Below are 20,236 nucleotides of genomic sequence, written 5' to 3' on the forward strand. Positions count from 1 at the left end.
TCCTTTGCCCCCTTTGTCCTGGCTTGCGTGACTCAGGATTATGGAGACCATGGGGCTGGGAAACAGTGGGTAGCTCAGATAACTGTTGAAAATAAGACAAGTTTGCCCTTAAACAATAAAGTACCTTGAGAAAGGTATTTGACAAAGGAGCATTGATTTCCAAAAATCCTTTTTCCCATTTGTCTCCTGTATTTGTCTTCATGTATGCAGGCCTCAGAAAAGGAGATAGGGCCTCTGCTTTCCTGGGTTGCCAGAGTAGCCAAAGGAGCTCTCCTGGCTCCACAGAGCGGCACCCAGAAACACAAGAAACAGCTGCAGGGAAGCTCTGAGTAAGAGGAAGCCCAGGGCCCTTTCTGTAGAGCAGAGGTGGAGCAGGGAAACGAATTCTTGGCTGCCTCAGTTCAAACAGAGGATCTTTGCCAGCTGCTGGCATGTAGGGCAGGGGTGGGGAACCTTTTTTCTGCCAAGGGCTATTTGGATATTTATAACATCATTTGAGGGTCATGAAAATTATTAACCTAAAAATTAACCTGTTATATTTGGTCAAACATGTAATTAACTCACCAGTAATGTCTTGGCAGGGCCAAAGTGATTGGTGGCCCGTGGGCCAAACGTTCCCCACCCCTGATGTAGCGGGATGAGGAGAGCTAGGGCTTACACTGGGCCTACTTTATGGGCTTTATGCCTGAGCATCTTTTTGCCCCAGATACTGGTCAAGCCCATTACATGATCAGTCTGAGGGCAGGGCTGGTTCCTGTAGCTTATTACAGGATAGATAAATCCAGAAGCTCCTCCTTATTTGAGGGTCAGACTGTCAGAACAGCATTTGAAGGGGAAGCCACTGGGAGTATCTTTTAGATGTGGAGCCTGTGATGACATTTTGGATCTAGACATTATGATTATACTAGAGGCCCGGTGCACAGATTCGTGCACTGGTGGGGTCCCTTGGCCTGGCCTGCGCCCTCTCGCTATCTGGGACCCCTCAGGGATGTCGGACTGCCAGTTTTGGCCTGATCCCCATAGGCCAGGCTGAGGGACCCCACCGGTGCATGAATCTGTGCACTGGGGCCTCTAGTATGCATATAAAATCTTTGGTTAATCTCTTCCCTCCCTTCCCCCTCCCTCCTTCCCTCTGAGATTCATCAGTCTGTTCCATATTCCATGCCTGTGCATTGAGCGTCTGCCCCTATTGGTCAGTGTCATAGCTACTGGTCAAACGGTTGCTTAGGCTTTTATATATATAGAAGATAGATGTTAACACTTGACAAAGCACTTCTCCACCTACTTACCTCATTCAGTCTCTCCAACAGCCGTGAGCAGGTTTTATCTCCATTTTCTTAGATGTAGAAACTGAAGGTCAGAGACAGAAAGTGCCTTATCCAAGGGAAATAAATACTGGAAGAACTAAGATTTGAATCCAGGATTCCTATCTCTAAGTCTACTCTTCTTTGTAACCTGCCACCCTTTCTCACTCATAGTTGTGCCCTTTGATCTTAATTTGCTTTGGAGCACCAAAGCAAAACATTAACAAGGCAGAAGTCTGGTAGAAGAAAGTGAAAGATGGGTGTCTAGCCCTCTGAAACTTAGGCTGTCTGAGATAGGATGAAAGGTATGTGATGAGGAGAGCTAGGATATGGCATGTAAAAGGGAAGGAATGTGACTTATTGGTGGGAAGTAGGAAAAGAGCTGTCCAGCTTCTGTTTCAGCATACTTCCTGCCTACCCACCAAGGAAATGGCTCTCACCCTGAGAAGCATGCAGCCTTCATGTGCAGAACTAGAGGACCACTGGCTACTACCTAAGGGTACCACTCCCATGCCCCCATTCCTGGCCCTGTACTCTGTAGAGCTCCTGTTCACTTGTGAACCCCCCAGTCTACCCTAGGAGTTCCTAGCAGATTGGAGTTTGCAGTCTACTCTGATTTCCAAGGAATTTTTATATTGGCCTGTTTATCTTTGCTGGTCTGTCTGGGCTAGATCTCCCTCTGCCAGGCTGGAGGGACCACTGGGATAACAGGGATAGGGAGTGAGGGTATCTTTGTTACTCACTATATTGTCTTCCATATCTCACTTTTGTCATCTGTTGGCACAGGAAGAAGGCGATGACTGCACACTCAGTGTCTACAGGCGACCACACAGCTCCATGGAACGGCCTGAACTGCCCGTGAAGCAGGGGCTGTCAGAGCCTGGGCAAGTACAGGCTGAGGAACGATCACGACCAACCAGGCCCTGTGCTGAGGAAAACTGAGCCAGCCGGGTGAGGTCTGCTGTGTCCTCTGCTCCTGCTCAGCTCCTCCACCTTCTCATCCTATGAAGGATCCCGGGCCAGTTCACTGGGCTAGACACGAGGCCTTGGCTGGGAGATTGTAGCAGAGAGCCAGGCTGTGGCTCAGGGCCAGGTGGCCAATGGAGATCAGAAACTACAAGCTGGACAGTCACCCAGGCCCAGCCTTCCCCAGTTGATGCATGAGTCCCCTCTCCTTGTCCCTGCCCTGTTCCTGGTAGAATCGGCCACTCTGGCCCCCAAATAGGGAATGATATAGAACCGTCTTATAGCCTCACCACACAATAGCCCCCTTCCACGCAGTTAATGTTCTGATTTCTTGGTCTCCTCACCACATCCAGTTCACACCCTGTCTGCCCTCGGGACCCAAGTACTGACACTAAGACTTACCAGCCGTCAGCTCCATTTAGGGAGCGTCCATTCCTTTCCCCTTCGGAATTCCTCAGACTTTACCGGAGAGGTCTGTGCTGCCTCTAGGGGATTATGGGACTGTGACCTGGCCCCCTTGCTGACCACTGTTTTCTGGAGGCAGAGACACAGATACCTGCCCACCTATTGGAATGACATCATCCCTCCCCCGACCCCAGCTCACCTTCCAAAAGCACCTGGAAGTGCACAAACCTCATGCATCTCCTTCCCTGGGCACCAATAATGCTACTGGCATTGCCTGCTTCTCTCCTGTGGCTGGAGACTTCACGCTGACTTTGTTTCCACCTTCGGAATATTCCCAGACTAAACTGGGCCTGACCCAGCATACTCTGCCTTCTAGGAAGCGCCCAGCAAAGGGAAAGTGGACAGGAAGAAGCACTTTCCCTTTAGTCACTCCACAAAGCAATAGCTCCACGAAAGGCCTGGACTTTGTTCCTCCTCCTCCATCCCCTAGGGAGGAGGTATCGCACTTTACCAAGCTGATGCATTCCTACAGAAGTGGGCCCATGATTCCTGCAAACGAACTATCATGACGACTTCATGGGAGGAAAGGTAACACATGTCCATTAAGGGCCCCAGATTTATACAATTCAGAATGCAGCAAACTTTTCAGGAAGCCGCATAAATAAAAACTGATTAGCTTGCTTATTCACATGGGGAAGTTAAAAAACAACAACATTGTAATCTTGACACTGCTATTTCTATAGCATTCTCAGTTCAAAAAAGGGATCCCCTTCAAAGGCTACCTTTATGAAGCAGAGACTTCCTTCATAGTGAAAGCAGAGTAGGAGTCAGGGAAGCTAGATTTTCTTAATGGCTTTGTACTTTGCCTCAGTTTCCTTATCTATAAAATGAGTTCTTTGAAATGGTTTCTAAGGGTCCTAAATCTGGCAGTCTAAGATTCTTTTTCCATCATCCCACTGGGTGGTGGTGGTGTGATTCTCGATTTTGTAAGGTGTCAGTCATCCAAATGGGTTTGAGGAATGTGTCCTTTGATGGTTTTCCTGGGCCCTTTTAATCATGAGGTTGAGCTCAGAGACACTCCATTGGCTTCATTTTTCCAGTCTGTAACATGGTTAGATTTTTGGCACCAATGCCATACAGTATCTCCTGCTTGCACTTTCCATAACACCAGTTGGTGTGTGTCCTGTTTCTATGCTTCTTGAGTCATCTTTTCTGGCTTTACTCAGTGTAGGAATCAGTGTTCATCCCCCCTATGTCTGCATCAGACTTGGCAGTCCTGGTGGCTTGGGGAGCACCTACTGTCCTTTCAGGGACAGGAATGTTTTGCTCCCGTTTCCATTTTCTGGAGTTTTGCCAATCTGTCATGAGGCTTGCCTGTACTTCACATTGCTGCCTCAGATGTTCAACTTCAGATGCAATTTTCAAAACCTCTTCCTACTGACTTCTCCTGGGTCACCAGCCAGAAACTAGCTTTCTCAAGGCTGCAACCTCTCACTTATAGCCTCCCTACCATCTTCACTGGTTGGCAACCCTGACAGTCCAAAGGAAACTGACTTCCATTGGTCGTCAACTAAGAGTATAGGAAGGTCTGGCTCTTCTCTGCCGGTGGAAACACGAGTGCCAAGCCATGCCTTCCAAGTTCTCGCTGATAATTCTCATCTTGGGCACTGGAGCCCTGGATTCTGGTGCTGTAGCTCCTGGTGCCAAAGTCTGGATCTTTTCACATTTCAGGAACATCAACATCTGCCGCTACCCAAAATGCTGTGTGGAAGAGGGACAGCTGATACTCTCGCTGGGGCGGCTATCTTAAAATCTGAGTGCAATAAGGTTTGGTTGTACCAGTTATTTCAGGATATTTTGTTTCATCTGCACATTTTCTAGAACTGCTGAAAATAGATTTTAAAGAAATGTCCTCAGCATTATAGAAAATACCATTTGTAATAGCCTGTGAAGGCTATAGGCTCAGTTATCTTGGGCTTCAAATGGCTGGCAAGGCTGGCTCTCAGATCCCAAAGTTGGAAGACAGGTTTTTGAAAAGCAACCTAGGTGAGACCATCTGGACCCAGGCCTCACCATCAGGGGTTCTGGGAGAAACATCCAAATAAAAGGGAGACCTGGTAGTTGAGTAGTTCTCTAATCAAGCCAAATATTCCCCGTCCCAGCCAATAAACCCACTTTACGACAGGCCTTTTCTGCAGCTTGGCTCGAACTTTCAATGTTCCTGGCAGGTATGTGGTTGTGGGAGGGTCCTAGCGAGGCGGGGAACCTGGCTCTCCAGAGCTGCTTTGCTGGAGGAAGTAGAGCTGGCCAAAAGCCAGGAGCTGGTCTCTTCTACCTGCTCTCGCCTGTCTCTCGCCGTTCTGGTATTAAAAACTGGACAAAGCTGCAGGGATACGGGCAAAAAGCAGCGGCCGTTTCTGCTTCCGAGTGGCAACGAAGCAGTTACTATGTGGGTTACAGGGATTTGCAGTGGGGCCAAGGATTCCAGCCTTCTCCACAGGCAAGCTTGCACAGACATCATCCCTCTCTCCTGGGGTGTGAAGGGGTCTATATTGATCTTGGACTTGTCATCCTGGAGCAGTTTTAGTTCATTATATTTAGTGGGTTAGTGCCAAGTGCTACCACTTTCCAATAAGGGAACAGGGACCCAGCCTCTGGTCTGGCCCCTAACTGCCTTTGTGGGCGTGGTGTTTTGTTTTTGGTTGTTGAAGACTGCTTCGGAAGAGCTGCTTTTAGGGATTGTCTTGTTGAATACCCTGCGTGGGGAACAGGGTTCTCAAAGCCTCATAACCAAGATCATAGGAAAGGGGCCCTATTTTCCTGCTGCTTCACAGCTCAGAACAATGTACTGAATGGAATGTATTTTTAAGAGAATAAAGTCTATTTTTTGTATTTTAAAGGTTGGGAGGGCTGGGGAAGTAGCCCGCAAAAACTGCTATTACATTATCTGTTGGTCCACACTTACTTGCTCAGGCAGGTGCTCGGGCCTCCCCGCCTGGCCCTTGGAGTCTGGGTGCAGCAGCTTCTACATTCCTGCTCCGGGCATGGGACCAAGGGGGCCGGAACCCTGCCACTGGAAACCAGGGCAAAGCCGTGAGCAGTGACTCAGGGCTCCTTGGGTGCATGTGTCTAGTTGAAGCTGCCTGTCTGCATGTATCCTCTGGCTCTCATGCTGTCTGTCGGCTCTGCAGCACAATATGTAACCAATAAAGCTCCCTAGTTTCCACGTGTGTGAGTCAGTGATGCCATTTGTGTTGATGTCATCTCTGCATACAACTTTTCTATGCGTTGGTGCAGCTAGTATATTTCACCGTATTTTATTTAAAATTCTCAGCCAGTTACTGGTGCTGTAAGGACTGGAAACATAGCTGAGGCTTAGTGAAGAACATACCTAGAAGCCAGAACTGAATTGGTATTAGAATCATACAGCACCTATTTTATTGCTACATTTTATTTTTAGGCTTGTCACACACAAAACAATCTCTCAAGGGTCCTATGCCATCTATTTAAAAAAGAAAAGCACCTAACACTGGTTCAAACACCTTAACTACCCCCTCCCTGCCCCAAGGTAACAATATTAATGGCCGAGCTGGGCTCCAAAGTCGTCATACTTCCCACTGTTCGCTACTCTCACCTTTACATCAATTATACCACTTGCTCTGATTCTGGTGTGCAAAATTTCCTAATTACTGTCACTCATCCCAAGACTAGGGAAAAAGCCTTCCACTCAGACCACCAATGTAATATCCCTTAAATCTTACTAAGAATAAAACCTCATTTAGGGAAGAATTCACTAATGCAAGTTAAATCCGATTTCTAGAAGCAGATTATACACTCGCATTTAGTCTAAGAGCCCTTGGGTAAGGAATAGGCAGACATTCTGTTCCTACAAGTTTTTACCTTACATGGCAAAAGAGACTCAAAGATTTTGAAATGGGGGAGATGATCTGGGTGGGCCTTAAAGTAAATCACAAGTATCCTGAGTGAGATGGAGGGGGATCTAAAGATCACAAGTGATGATGGAAGCAGAGGCTGGTGTGCTTTTAAGATGGAGGAAGGGGCCATAAGCCAAGGATACAGACAGCCCCTAGAAGCTGAGAAAAGCAAGGAAATAGAATCTTCCCTCAGCGCTTGTTGGTAATTTGTTATAGTAGCGAAGTTACCTAAACCCTTGATCTGTTCCTTATGTAGAAGTTGCCAAAACTTTATACCAGTACCTTGGACAGAAGTACAGTTGGACATACCCACGGAGGGAATCTGGAGAATAAAGCCAGGATAGTCTGTAGAGGACTACCCAAACTTTGTGTTGTCTCGTGTTTTGAGAATTCAGTTTCCCGATATCCATATGCTCACGCCTTTGGCACATGGTCACCTTCCCCACCCTTGTGGGGAAATCTAGCCTCACAGACCAGGAAGCCCACTGTTCTATAGGAGCCTGTCTTCTGACCAAGTCATTTTCTCCTTTACATAAACATCCTCCTTATTAAACAGATGAAATTAACATCTCCAACGGAGTAACACTCCTGTCTTGTATACAGCTCTAACGCTAAGGGAAAACAAAACGAAAGGACTAATTTTATATGAAGTTTTATTCTCAAAATATAAAAAAAACTACCACACACCAAGAGACTAAGATGTTCTCTCAGCACTTGCTTGCCTCCGTCGTGAAGAACACACACTTCCACGCTAACTGGACATGTGCCTTCATCCCTGGCTCCAAGTCACTCAAAGGAGACAACCTCCTGGGCCACCTGGCCATCCTGAACTTCGGTAACTGACCGGAAGCCCAAAAGCAGGGCAGGTTTCTCAGGAATCTATTGCTAGAAGAACTTTGTTTACACAGCAAAAGACACACACGTCAGCCCCTTCCCTTAGGGGACACTGGTTTCAGATGCTTGGGGACTGCTGTGCAGGGACGCCTGGCGTGGCCTGGCGGGGCAGGGTGTACATGGCTCCCAAGAATTGGTCTGCAATCCTTCCTGCTTCTCGAAGGCCACTCAGCAGAGCACCATGGACGGTGGCTGGGTAGTTACGGATTGTGTGTTCTCCAGCAAAGAAGAGCCGTGGAATTGGCTATTTGAGGAAGAAAAATTAAGAGGAAATCAGCACATTGCAAATATACCTTTGTTGTGTTTAAACTTCCAAGTTTCTGTTGGCCTTTAAGGCTGAACTTATCCACCCCCAAACCACTAGCCCATCATTCTACCAAAAAGGGTCGCCCTTAGGAGCAGGCGTTTTATTACAACTGACAGAACCAGGAGGGGACAACAAAACTCAGCCCAGCCTTAGTTCCAGAGTGACATGTAATTGCACCTCTTCTCACGTTCCAGTTTAACTCTGGGGACACCCAGTTCTGAAGCTCCCTTTGCCTCATGCAGTACCTACTGGAGGTGGGGGTGACTGCCCTGAACCACAGAGCACACAGCCTTTGTTCTCACGCGGCTCAGAGCAGGTCTGTCTCAGCGCAGGTCCTGAGAACACACTCCTCTTTGGAGCAGGGTCAGGCATCGTCTAGGTAAGGGCCCAAAGTTATTTCTCAGGGGCATCCCCGGGAGATCCCTAGTGATTGGGAGCCTGCAACAATCCTATGAACCATTACAAAACGGGGTGCAATTAAAAACACTGTTTTATAGGGACAAAATCTGAATACAGACTGTTTAGATTTAACAAAGCCAAAATGTGAGAAACCTGATGCAAAAGATAACTGCTCCTCCCTTTTCCTCTGCTCTGGGTCATGTGAAAGGGTCCAAGACTGACTAAATCTGTAACAATCCGTGGCATTTTTACCCTGAGAACCTGGGATACTGGCCTCTTCCCAAGTAAGCCCAGGTACAGTTTGTTAGTTTCTCACCTGGGGGGCACCTGGAATTGAGGGGCCAGGAGTGATTGGCTGAGCCATTAAATCATAGTCATTCCCAGATGATCCTGCAGCCACATAGGAATAGGAGCCCCGGGCCCAGGGATCAGCACGCCAGCGAGACACCACCGTTTCCTTGGGCTAAAGAAAATACCATGGGCAGAAGTTACTGCTGGACACTAAGGACAGACAGTAATATCTGAAAGGTGGAAAATGGTGGTGAGCGGAGATACAAGTTCTGAGAGAGCTGAAGAGGAAACAGACATGAGAGCCAAGTGGTAAATGCTGATGCTTTAAAATATGTAACAACGCCTTCAGACTGCAACCAAGCCTATGTCTATGAATCCAGAGCTCTACCAAGGACTTGATCTAAATTAAAAACTCTCTCCCAAATTCACATGAAGTATTGATATACCTCCTTTCAAAGGAATCATAAGGGTCTGTAAGTGTTTCAATGGGCCTAAAGAATAGAAAAAAGTACCAAAAGATTATCTTAAGACTTCCCTGAGGGAGTTTGGCCACTCTGAAAGGTGGGGTGTGGTGGTGATGGTAAGAAATGCAGCAAATAACTTTCTGAATCCCACACTTAGGCATGAACTCCAGACATTAGCATTCATGTAAATCCATACACACTTCTCAATTCTGGCTGAAACTGTCCTGACCAAGCACCTGTGCTGCAACTTAAGAGAATATGTCAAACGTGTCTTTTGTCCAAACCCCAGGTCCCCGCTTTCCCCACTCACTCACCTGGGGCACTGCACTGCTACCAAAAATCCCTTTGAGAATGGCCAGGCATCGGCCAACGATCACATCATCACTTATGTTTTCCATGATGCCAGCAGCTTCTCCTGCCACTAGTGCCAAGAGTATTGGAGCTAGGGAAACAGAAAAGACAATTCCAGGGTTTTCCTACAGACTTTTCTCAAGAGCCTCCTTAATGGGTCCATTATTCTTGGTGCTCTGAAATCTGACAACCAATAGACATGCACCACTCAGCTAGAGACAAGCTGTTTCTGAAAAGGTAACTTGAAATCTACCCCCAGAAGGGAGCTGGCAAACTACGGTGGTGAGTCGTGTACTTCACTGTTTATAACTGCAGATATCATTTCAGACCTTGTTAACAAAAGAAAACAAGTATCCCTATGTTGAGACCAAGAATTCTTAGCCCTGACCACTGGGGACAGCTCCGCAAGGGTCACCCTTTCAGCTACACCAGGCCCCTCCGAGCCCATCACCACCTTCACTCATCCATTGGGTGACTATGCAGCAGACTTAAGGGATAAACACAGTAGTTGATGCTGGGGATATAAAAACAATAATTGACTACTCCACAGACAGATATCACAGATAGATAATTATGAACTGTGATAGAAGCTATTGAAGAAAAACACAGGACACAGAGAACTGAGATCTGAAGCAGTGGAGGTATGTGTATCCTGGGAGTCCTCTTTGAAACAGTGACATTTAGGTGAAGACCTAAAAGCTGGGCAGAGTAAGCCATGTTGGGAGAGAAGAGAAGGAAAATGAAAGCACCCAGGAACAGTATTTCCGGGCAGAGGCCCTGAAGTGGAAAACAGCAAGGTGCAATCCAGGATTCCAGAAGAGCAGCAAGGGTGCTGGAGCCCAGAGTGTGGGGAGGGGTGAGGCTGGGTTGGGAGGAATGAACCATGAGGAAGCTGAAGTAGAGAAGGGCTAGGTTATGCGGGCCTTCTCAGTAATGGCCAAGATAATGGAAAGCCCTCAAAAGATAGAAGCAGGGATAGCAGTTAGTGGCTACTGGCAAAACTAGAAAGCAATTACCTTTAAAGAGGTTCCAGACCAGGAAAAGGTAAGAGGAGAGAGTGGCTTGGACTGGGGAGTGGGCAGTAGAAAGAAGAGCAAATGGGTCTGAGAGATGGTGAAGCGAGCACTGAGAGGACCTGGCCGTCTGGACGGGCGAAGGGAAGAGCACTCGGCTGCTGTCAGGAAGCAATGTGCTCGGGGAACAAAGCGCCTCCTCGGGAGGAGGCCCCGGCCACCTGGAGGTGCTTCAGAAGCAGGCAGTGAGGAGTGACGGCAAGAGCTGGGGTGGGACTCAAACTGTCCACTGATGGATCTACACTGTCGAGGCCATGCCTGCTGCTACTGCTGCACAGTGTATGTCTTACACTCTTTTCCTGGAATGAGGTAGAGTCTAGATACACTTTCTTTTTAAAGCTCTGTATAGGAACAGGAGCAGTCTAAATATGTACAGAAGAAAGTACAGCGGGAGGTAGGAGTTTCATAAAGGGAAGTGATTAAGAGATTCAGGGGTAGTCAGACATGAAAGTGTGAGCATGAGGCATACAAATTTCCCTTCCAGGAAGCCTCCCTGGGCTCACCCTTGCTGGCAGGGCGGCCCCTTCCTTTTCTGCTTTCTTTTGCAGTCTCTGGGCTTTCACTCTGCCGTCTCCTTACCGCCCTGTTCTGAGGCTGTCTACCTCCTCATTCTATCTCCCACAGTTAGTTGTGGGCTCCTTGAAGGCAGGGTTTTGTTTTTTTCCATATCCCTAGCATCTATAAGGAATTTCAGGAATTGCTTATAGGGTTAATGAAAAATCAAGACATATGTGTGTAATATATATATTTGAGAAAAAACAGAATATTCCTAATTCTGTATTCCTTTAAGGATATGAGAAAGATCAAAACTAGAAAGCAGTTACCTTTGTAGAGGTTCCAGAAGAGGAAGAGCTCACCCCTGCTAGCAGTCGTGCTGCCAACATGCCCGAACAAGTTGACACTTGGATCCCAGAACACCCGGTCAAAACACAACACCACCTATCACAAAAAAGAAACACATGAGCTGGCAGCGGGGCTCCAAGAATATGGCTTTAAGCACAGCTATGCCTCAAAAGAAAGTACTTCTTCTTAAGACATTATTTAAATTTCTTCTAATCTATTCTTTTTTTTTTCTTCTTAAATAATTTAAAAAATATTTTTACTAATTTCACAGAGGAAGGGAGAGGGAGAAAGAGAGAAAAAAAACCATCAATGATGAGACACTCATCAATGGGCTGCATTCTGCACGCCCCACACTGGGGATCGAACCTGCAACCTAACCATGTGCCCTGATCAGGAATCGAGCTGTGACCTCCTGGTTCATAGGTCGATGCTCAACCACTGAGCCACTCTGGTCAGGCTAATATACTCTTACTATAAGTCTAGAAATCCTTATTACAAATTTATTACTTAGGATGACATTTAGGACTCTCCTTTTATATACAAGGCTTGGGTTTGTGAAGTGACTTCAGAAGACTAAGTTCTCAAGGATACTTTATGCATAACTAGGCAATAAAGTGAATGAATGGACAGGACTCACCCTCTATCAGAATTGAAAGCACAGCAAGATGTATAAAAATGCAAACCCCTCTGCTGTCCCAGTGGAGGGCAGCTGGACTGGTACTTGTGTAGTGGGCACGAGCGAGGTGTGGAGGGCAGCTTACCTTGTTAAGGTTGCCAAATCCCATCCTTTGAACTGCAGATGTTTTCCACTCGGGAAGAGGCGGCACGAACTGGACAGCTGGCGGCTGCTGCTTCAGCACACCCAAGGGGAGGGTACAGAGAACCGCGTCACATTTGTAAATGAAGGTCTGGCTGGTGGAGCGGGTGTTCACAGCTATCACTTCACACCCTATCGGGGTGGAGGGAAAGGACTGCGGGTGAGGAGGGCGGTGCTGGTGGGGCGTGAGCACTGAGCGCACGGCGGGCTCCACGCGCCTCCCAGTTCCTTCTTCACCAAGCCCAGGGGGTCGGTGCTACCCACTATCCATAGAGGGCAACTGAGGCAGAAGTGAAGTAACACAGGTAGTAAGTGCCAGCATTCAAATCCTAATGCTCAGAGTCCTCTGGTCTTCACCATTGTACTATCTTACCTGCCTGATACAGAGATCTTCTGGACTAATAAAAGGACCTGATAACTTAATAAATTTAGACCAAAATTCAGAGTAAAATGTCTGTCCCGAGAGAACCAATAACTCCTCACCGTGGGTAGGTGCTCGTGCACAGGGACAAAGAGAAGAATGATAGCAGAAGCCTGTGGTACAGACCCAAGGGATGCAGCTCAGAGCCGTGGAGCTCGCTAGTCGAGAATGCTCCATGATGCTTAGCTTGCCAGAACATGAATGAGCTCAAAGTTGGCCACAGAAGAGGCACTGAAAGTAGGTTCATCTTATTTATTCTCATGTGCGCTTGATGTTTTTCTTCACTGAATGCTTCAAAACTATACATAAATAGTTCAAATAAGTATGAGATCTCATTACATGTCCATTTTCTTTCTTTTTTTAAAATCCTCACCTGAGGACTTTCGTTTTAAAGAGAGAGGAAGGAAGTGGGGAGGGAGAGAGGAGAAGGGAGCGAAAGAGAAACATCAACCGGTTGCCTCCAGTAAGCACCCTAACCAGGGACTGAACCCACCACAACCTAGGTATGTGCCCTGACTGGGAATCGAACCCACAACCTTGATGCTCCAACCCACTGAGCCACCCAGCCAGGGCCATGCCCATTTTCTGTGGTCACATTACTAGAGGAAATGACAGAAAAGCTATTCTCAACTATTCTTCATCTGCAGCGCAAATGAAGCGGTAGATCTTCTCAACATCATCAGCCAGAAGCTGCCTCTGAAGGGGAAATTTAAATGGAAAATGGTTTCAGCAATTATAAAAAAAATATTTGTGGTGATCTTAAAAACTCTAGAAAAAGGGACCATGGAGGGCAAGATTAGTGGCCACATTTCCATTTGTGATGAGGGCCCTCAGGAAGGGGAGTGACTAGTTACCATAAGGAGTTCAAGATTACTAATTCCAAAGGTGGGTGGACAACGGATTCTCTGCACTCCATATTAAACGTACCTGAAACTAGCAATAATGAGCATTGAGCCTACTGTCATAGTAATCAGGGCAATCAGAAGTCAACTTATTAGCAGGACTGCTCCCAGAACGAGAAAGCAGCTTGAGGCATTAGCCCATCTAAGTAGGAAAAGCCAGAATGGACCCAAAGACGCTGCTGCAAGATGGTGAAATACAGGGTGGGTTCCACTGGAGGCTAGGGGCCCAACTTCCGGCATTTAAGAATATACTTAGCAAAATTAAAGCCAAACTCACTGGCTGTTATTATATTATCAACTAATTCATGCACAATTTGTAAACTAAAACTTGCCTCAATTTTCTGGTTTATACAATGATGGGGTTATAATCTCCAAAGGCTCTATGGGCTCAATCCTTTTGAAAATGCAAATTTTAAAATTTAGGAGACATAGTTTATAAGACATTCTATCAGGAAATGACTTAATACTTTTCCTATAGTTCAAACTCAAAAGATCAGCATCGTGTACTCTCTCACCAGTAAAGCAACAACATACCTGAAGCTGTGTAGCGAACCTGCCGAACTGCTGTATTCAATTTAATATCTAGGCCTTCTGCTAACGCCACAGGCACACATGAGTAGCCATTCCTCACTGTTAGGTGGCTGCCAGTAAACTCAAAGTCATCATCCTAAAGAGGAGAGAAAAGGACATATTTTCACACTTTTAAAATCTAATTTATGCTATTTTATACTGAGTTCTGTAAAATAAGGCTAAAAACACCAACTTGTGGAAACCGTCTATAAAACACAGAAATTAAAAACAATCACTCCAGCCCAGCCAGTGTGGCTTAATGGCTGAATGTTGACCCATGAACCAGGAAGTCATGGCTTGATTCCCGGTCGGGGCATGTACTCCCCGGGTTGCGGGCTCAGTCCCAGTGAGACGGCTTGCAGGGGGTGACCAATTGATGGTTCTCTCTCATCACTGATGTTTCTGTCTCTCCCTCTCCCTTCACCTCTGAAAACGATACAAATCTGTTTCTTTGTTTTTAAAAAACCAATTACTCCATATTCAACTACAGCTGCCCCAGAAAACTGAAGGGAAAAGAAAAAATCCCCAAATGTCCATAATGACTACCTTTGGCAGTGAAAGTAGGGCAGTTTCTTTTTCCCTAGATAGAGGTGTTTTGTTTGTTTGTTTTTAAATGTTTTTATTGATTTGAGAGAGAGGAAGAGAGAGAGAGAAACGTCAATGAGAGAGAACCACTGATTGGCTGCCTCCTGCACACCCCCTACTAGGGGTCAACCCCCTAATCCAGGCATGTGCCCTGACTGGGATTTGAACCAATGGTGCATGGGTCTACACTCAAACACTGAGCCACAACGGCTGGGCGAGAAGAGGTTTCATCATCAAGTCTCGACTATTCATGGGGGTGGAGAGGGAAGAAAGCGGATTCAGTAAATTCAGACAATTAGGTATCTTTTTTGTTTGGTTTTTTAATGTATTACAGACTTGGTAGGATATCAGATTTCACCATCCTAATTACGTTTTCTTTTACCCAAGAGCAAAATCCATTTTTATTCCTTAAACTTACATGTTTTAAAGTTAAGGAAGAGTTCCTAAACTAAAATCAGATGAAGGCAATCTAGGATTGTAAAGATTGCTCCAAGATAATTGACATAGTAAAGAAGTCAAGATTTGGCCTGGAAGAATTACCCAAATTATCTCATTTCTCTGAATTTACTAAAAAATTTTCTATGTAGAGAAACTTTCGAAGGCTAGTCAGTATTTCTGATTTCATGAGATTCCTGGGGAAAACATACCACAATTCTTAGGAATTAGATAAAAATACTGGGTTGGCAGCGAAACTACTAAATGACTGACTCATCTCCTCTGTGGATCAGTTCAGATCCCCCACATTTAAAAACAGCGCGACTACACACAGGCACACACGGAACTCCAAGTGACAAGTGGGTTATTAGGAAGGTCTAATTTAGTCTTCACCTGAAAAACCACAAAGGACCTGGGAATTCTGCAAGATTTTTACCATCAGCAAGTTCAGTCCTCACTGTAATTCAAATACTAAAGAATACCAAGATAAAATCTTAAGATTAAGAAGTCAAAATAATCTTACTAGGAAAATGTATAATGAAAATATGTAATAAAAGTGTAATATTTACTGCTACAGAGTCTTAAGTCGGGCCAAAGTCTCAGACTTAGAGATTGGTCCATTCAACATCTAAGAAGCCCTGTGACTTCTCACCAATTCAAGAGTAAATCACCATTATAATACTTAAGAATAACGTGACAAAATATTATATCATGCTCAAGGATTAGAGTCAATAGGAAGATGATGATCACTCTAAATTAGATCTATAGATTCAATGCAATCCCAAACTCCCAGAATTTTTTAATAGAAATTGGTAAACTGATTCTAAAATGTTTATGGAAATACAGACCCAAAACAGCCAAAATCCATTTTAAAAAGAACAAAGCTGGAGAATTTACATTCCCTGATTTCAAGACACAGAGCAACCATACTCAAGATGGTGTGACAGTGGGGTATGGATAGACAGAGAAACGCACAGACTCGCACATGGTCAACTGATTTCAACAAAGGTGCCAAGACAAATGAAGAAAAAGGACAGTGCTAGAGCAATTAATTAGATAGCCATATGGAAAAATATGAGCTGTAACCTCACCTCTCACTATGCACAAAAATGAACTCAAAATGGATCATAGACCTAACATAAAACTTTATGGAGAAAATTTTTGCGATCTTCGTTTAGACAAAAAATGTTCAGGATTTTATAAAACACACAAAGCCTGAAAGTTAATAAAATAGGACACTCATAAAATTTAAAACTTTTGCTCTTTTAAAGATACCATTTATAAAATAAGAAGGCAAGCCTGCTGCAGATTTGTAGAAAATACTTCCAAAACATAAATCTGACAAATTGTATCCAGAATTTAAAGAACATGATGAACTCTCACAATTTAACAAGAAGACAATCAGATTTTTTAAATGAAAAGAAGATCTGAATAAACTTTTCATAAAAGAATTGACATACGAATGGCCAATAAGTACATGAAAAGATGCTTCAGATCACCAATCATCAGGGAAATAAAAATTAAAACAACAAACATTAGAACGGCTAAAATTTTTTAACCGGCAGGACCAAATGTTGGTGATGATACGGAGCAACTGGAACTTCCATACATTGCTGGTGTGAATGCAATTTGGAAAACAGTTTAGAAGTTTCTTATAAAGCTTTAAAAACCTATTTTCCATTAAGATTCAGCAATTTCACTCTTATTAATCCAGGAGAAACACATGAATGTTCCTACCAGCTTCAATCATTTATAGCCAACATGGAAACCACCCGCATGTCCATCAGTGTGCCAATGAAAGGACAATCCGTGGCATTTCCACACAATGGAATACCACCAAACAACAAGGAACAAACCACTGATATACACAGGAACGTAGCTAAGTAAAAGAATTCACACACAAAAGGCTATACAGTGCATATTATACTGTATAGTTCAATTTACAGGTAATTATAGAAAAAGCAAAATTATAGTGACTAAGCAAATAGATGGTTGCATAGGGCCAAGAGCAGGGGGCTGGAGAGTTAACTGCAAAAGGGGCAAGAGAGAACTTTTAAGGATGGTGAAATGTTCTATTCTTGACTATGTACGTTTGGCAAAACCAAACTGCTCACTTAAAATAGTGAGTTTTGTATGTAAATTATCTTTCTTAATAAAGCTGTATAAAAACAAACAAATGAAAAGTTTCTTTTAAGAACCCTCTGCAAGACATGTGCAAAAAATAAACGATAAAGGAATTTTACCTGATCCCAATGTTTAAGGGAGAGTGTAGAAAGAGGTGTGGCATTAGCAAATTCAAGATTTGCAAAATGCCAATCAAGTATCTGTCTGTCTCTTGACGAGAGGTATACATCACTGCAAAATGAGAACAAAGGAGTACAAGGTTATTAAAGGACTTTACTATTATGCTCGGTAGGTGGATGGGGATGATCTCGGTAACTGTGTGACAATCTAAACCTGGGACTGTACTTTATGTGAAAAAATTCTAAGTCAAAAAGTAGGACCTGAGCTGTCTTATTAACCCCTTATTCCTGGGACCTGGAGCAGTGCCAACCTCACTACATAAAGCAAATTACAATTAGGCCTCATTTGCCTGGAAAAAAAAGAGGTGAGGTCAGCACGGCCCTGGTGAGGTTGGGATGGCCCCGGTGAGGTTGGGATGGCCCTGGTGAGGCCGAAACGGCCCCGGTGAGGTCGAGACGGCCCCGGTGAGGTTGGGACGGCCCCAGCGAAGTCGAATAAGAGATCAACCGAAGGACTTATATGCATGCATATAAGAATAACCAAGGGATACAAGACACTGGGGGGGAGGGGAGGCAAGGGAATGTCAAGGGGGGGGGGGGAGGAGACATATGTAATACTCTTTGTAATACTTTAAGAAATAAAAATTACTTAAATTTAAAAAAAAAAAAAGAAAAGAAAAAGTCTTCTTTATATGGTTGCATTATAAAAGCATATTCATTGTAAGAATTTGTTTTGTATTTTAAAGCATGGACTTTTTGGCAAGAATGGGTAGCACCCCTGACTGCAGAACATAACAGATTCATGTGAAGACCAGGTGCAATATGGAGCACAGTATCAGCATGCAAGTATTCACTGTCAAAAGCCAATGGAGCCGAAACCGGTTTGGCTCAGTGGATAGAACGTCGGCCTGCGGACTGAAGGGTCCCGGGTTCGATTCCGGTCAAGGGCGTGTGCCTGGGTTGTGGGCACATCCCCAGTGGGAGATGTGCAGGAGGCGGCTGATGGATGTTTCTCTCTCATCGATGTTTCTAACTCTCTATCTCTCTCCCTTCCTCTCTGTAAAAAATCAATAAAATATATATATAAAAAAGCCAATGGAAATAAAGTGTAATACTTTCCTACTCCCCAGAATTATGGGAATTTGAAGCAATACCACCTTCTATGCCACTCCAGGAAGACAATTTTCATTTACTGCACTTTCATTCAAATACATATATCAGATTTTATGAAGGCTATCTTCAAAAACAATATATTTAAGTATCTAGGCCATTCTTACACATTAAAACATAAGACTAGGGGCCGTGGCCGGTTTGGCTCAGTGGATAGAGAGCATCCACCTGTGAACTGAAGGGTCCCAGGTTCAATTCCAATAAGGGCACATGCCTGGGTTCTGGGCTCAATCCCCGGTGCGGGGCTTGCAGGAGGCAGCCGATCAATCATTCTCTCTCATCATTGATGTTTCTCTCTCTCTCTCCCTCTTCCTTCCTCTCTGAAACCAATAAAGATATATTTAAAACACACACAAACACACACAAAAAACCCATAAGACTAGGGGATTTAGAAACCAGAGAAGCATAGCTGACCATTGAACAACTCTGGGTTAAGGGCACTGATCCCCACCCCCAAATATCTGGGGATAGCTTTTGATTTTCCCAAAACTTAACTACCAATAGCCTACTGTTGACAAGAAGCTTCACTGATAAGATAATCAATTAACACATATTTGTATGTTATATGTATTATATGCTATGTCCTTATAATAAAGTAAGCCAGAGAAAGGAAAATACGTGCATAAATTTTATGCAATCATGACATATCTAGCTTTTTCTAGATTTCTAGGCTACGTAGTTGTCTGCACATTTTTTCCAAACTGTTGTAAATCTCCAAAAAAATTTTCCAATGAATTATAAGCTGAAAAATGTCCACGTATAAGGGGATCCGAGCAGTTCAAATCTGTGTTTAAGGGTAAACTGTAGTCCACATGCACAGATAGCTTATATTTATTAAACAATTTACAATCCATTCACTTAACATAAATAAAACCATGGTGCTTTATAATTTTCCCTCTAAATCTAACAGAAAGAACAGTAAACCCTAGCCTTCTGAACGTCAGTGTTTTTTTCCGTACCTTGGGGGATTGGCTTCCAATTCTTGAAGTTTTTCTTCTAGTTTTCCTTGTGTTTCAGCTAACTCATCATATTCCTGATAGAATTTAAGAGAACCAGTTGATCTAAATGTGTCAGAGACCAACCTAGTTATTTATCCCACAAAAGGTAAGGTCTGAACCACAACCCTGGCCCAGGTCATATCCACAAGTGTCTCAGCTTAAGGCTGGGACAGGGCTCGTTATTCTTGGAGACAAACTATAATGTGAGCCTGAAATTAAGATGGGAGAGGGGAAGGAACAGCAACCACCACTTCCTGTGCACTCACCACATCCCCTAGTGAGTGAGTTAGCATTGATACCATGTAACAGACGAGGGGAGTAAGAAGCCCAAGGTCTCCTGGCCAGAAGATACTAAGTTACGGATTTCAACCAGATAATGTGACTCCAAATGACTCTGGAGTCCATGTTCATTATCATTATTCTAAACCGTCAGAGATAACTATACCAAAGGGCCAAAATGAGATGTAAGTAAACTAAAGGATGAGATTGTGAAAACAAAGTAGGAATTCTGCAGAAAAAGTAGATCTCAAACCAAACTAACCCATTGAGTCCCCAATGCCCCTGGGTACCAAATCCGCTTTGCACTACAGGTAGCTGTGACTGGCTAGTGGATCTTTCCCAAGTTCCTCAGATCTACGCTATTCTTAGGGTTCCAAATAAAACCAACTGGGCGTGTATGTCCGTATACCACACCTTGCACAGGGCAGTCAGATCCCTGTGTTTGCTCTTCACCAAGAACTCAGCCGTGATATCTCTGGGTGGCTTGACTTCAGATGCTTCTTTGTATTGCTGATGGAGCTCTTTAATTTTCTCTTTCAAATTTACCATCTAAGAGGGAAAAATAAAAATTTACCATTCCAGAT

At 44.4% G+C, this 20,236-nt stretch overlaps 2 protein-coding genes across 3 annotated transcripts in view; one reads left to right on the plus strand and one right to left on the minus strand.

Annotated features, from left to right (window-relative positions):
* Nucleotides 1–5,905, plus strand: part of LUZP1 (leucine zipper protein 1) — an 84,813-nt gene extending 78,908 nt beyond the window's left edge. The window contains exon 4 of the mRNA XM_081086915.1: nt 2,091–5,905. Within this exon, the coding sequence (XP_080943041.1) occupies nt 2,091–2,246 (156 nt within the window). The 3' untranslated portion in view covers nt 2,247–5,905. The remainder of the gene's footprint in view (nt 1–2,090) is intronic.
* Nucleotides 5,906–6,082: 177 nt separating this feature from the next.
* KDM1A (lysine demethylase 1A) overlaps nt 6,083–20,236 on the minus strand; it is a gene marked incomplete at its 5' end in the record, with an annotated part of 71,112 nt that continues 56,958 nt past the window's right edge. For both annotated transcript variants that reach the window (XM_081086917.1, XM_081086916.1), the window contains 9 exons: nt 6,083–7,748; nt 8,527–8,673; nt 9,280–9,407; nt 11,214–11,328; nt 11,994–12,181; nt 13,907–14,039; nt 17,206–17,317; nt 19,335–19,408; nt 20,067–20,201. In XM_081086917.1, coding sequence (XP_080943043.1) covers nt 7,563–7,748; nt 8,527–8,673; nt 9,280–9,407; nt 11,214–11,328; nt 11,994–12,181; nt 13,907–14,039; nt 17,206–17,317; nt 19,335–19,408; nt 20,067–20,201 — 1,218 coding nt within the window. In that variant the 3' untranslated portion in view covers nt 6,083–7,562. The remainder of the gene's footprint in view (nt 7,749–8,526; nt 8,674–9,279; nt 9,408–11,213; nt 11,329–11,993; nt 12,182–13,906; nt 14,040–17,205; nt 17,318–19,334; nt 19,409–20,066; nt 20,202–20,236) is intronic.

This window comes from Myotis nattereri (assembly GCF_964212035.1).
Source record: "Myotis nattereri genome assembly, chromosome: 3".
Taxonomy (NCBI): Eukaryota; Metazoa; Chordata; class Mammalia; order Chiroptera; family Vespertilionidae; genus Myotis; species Myotis nattereri.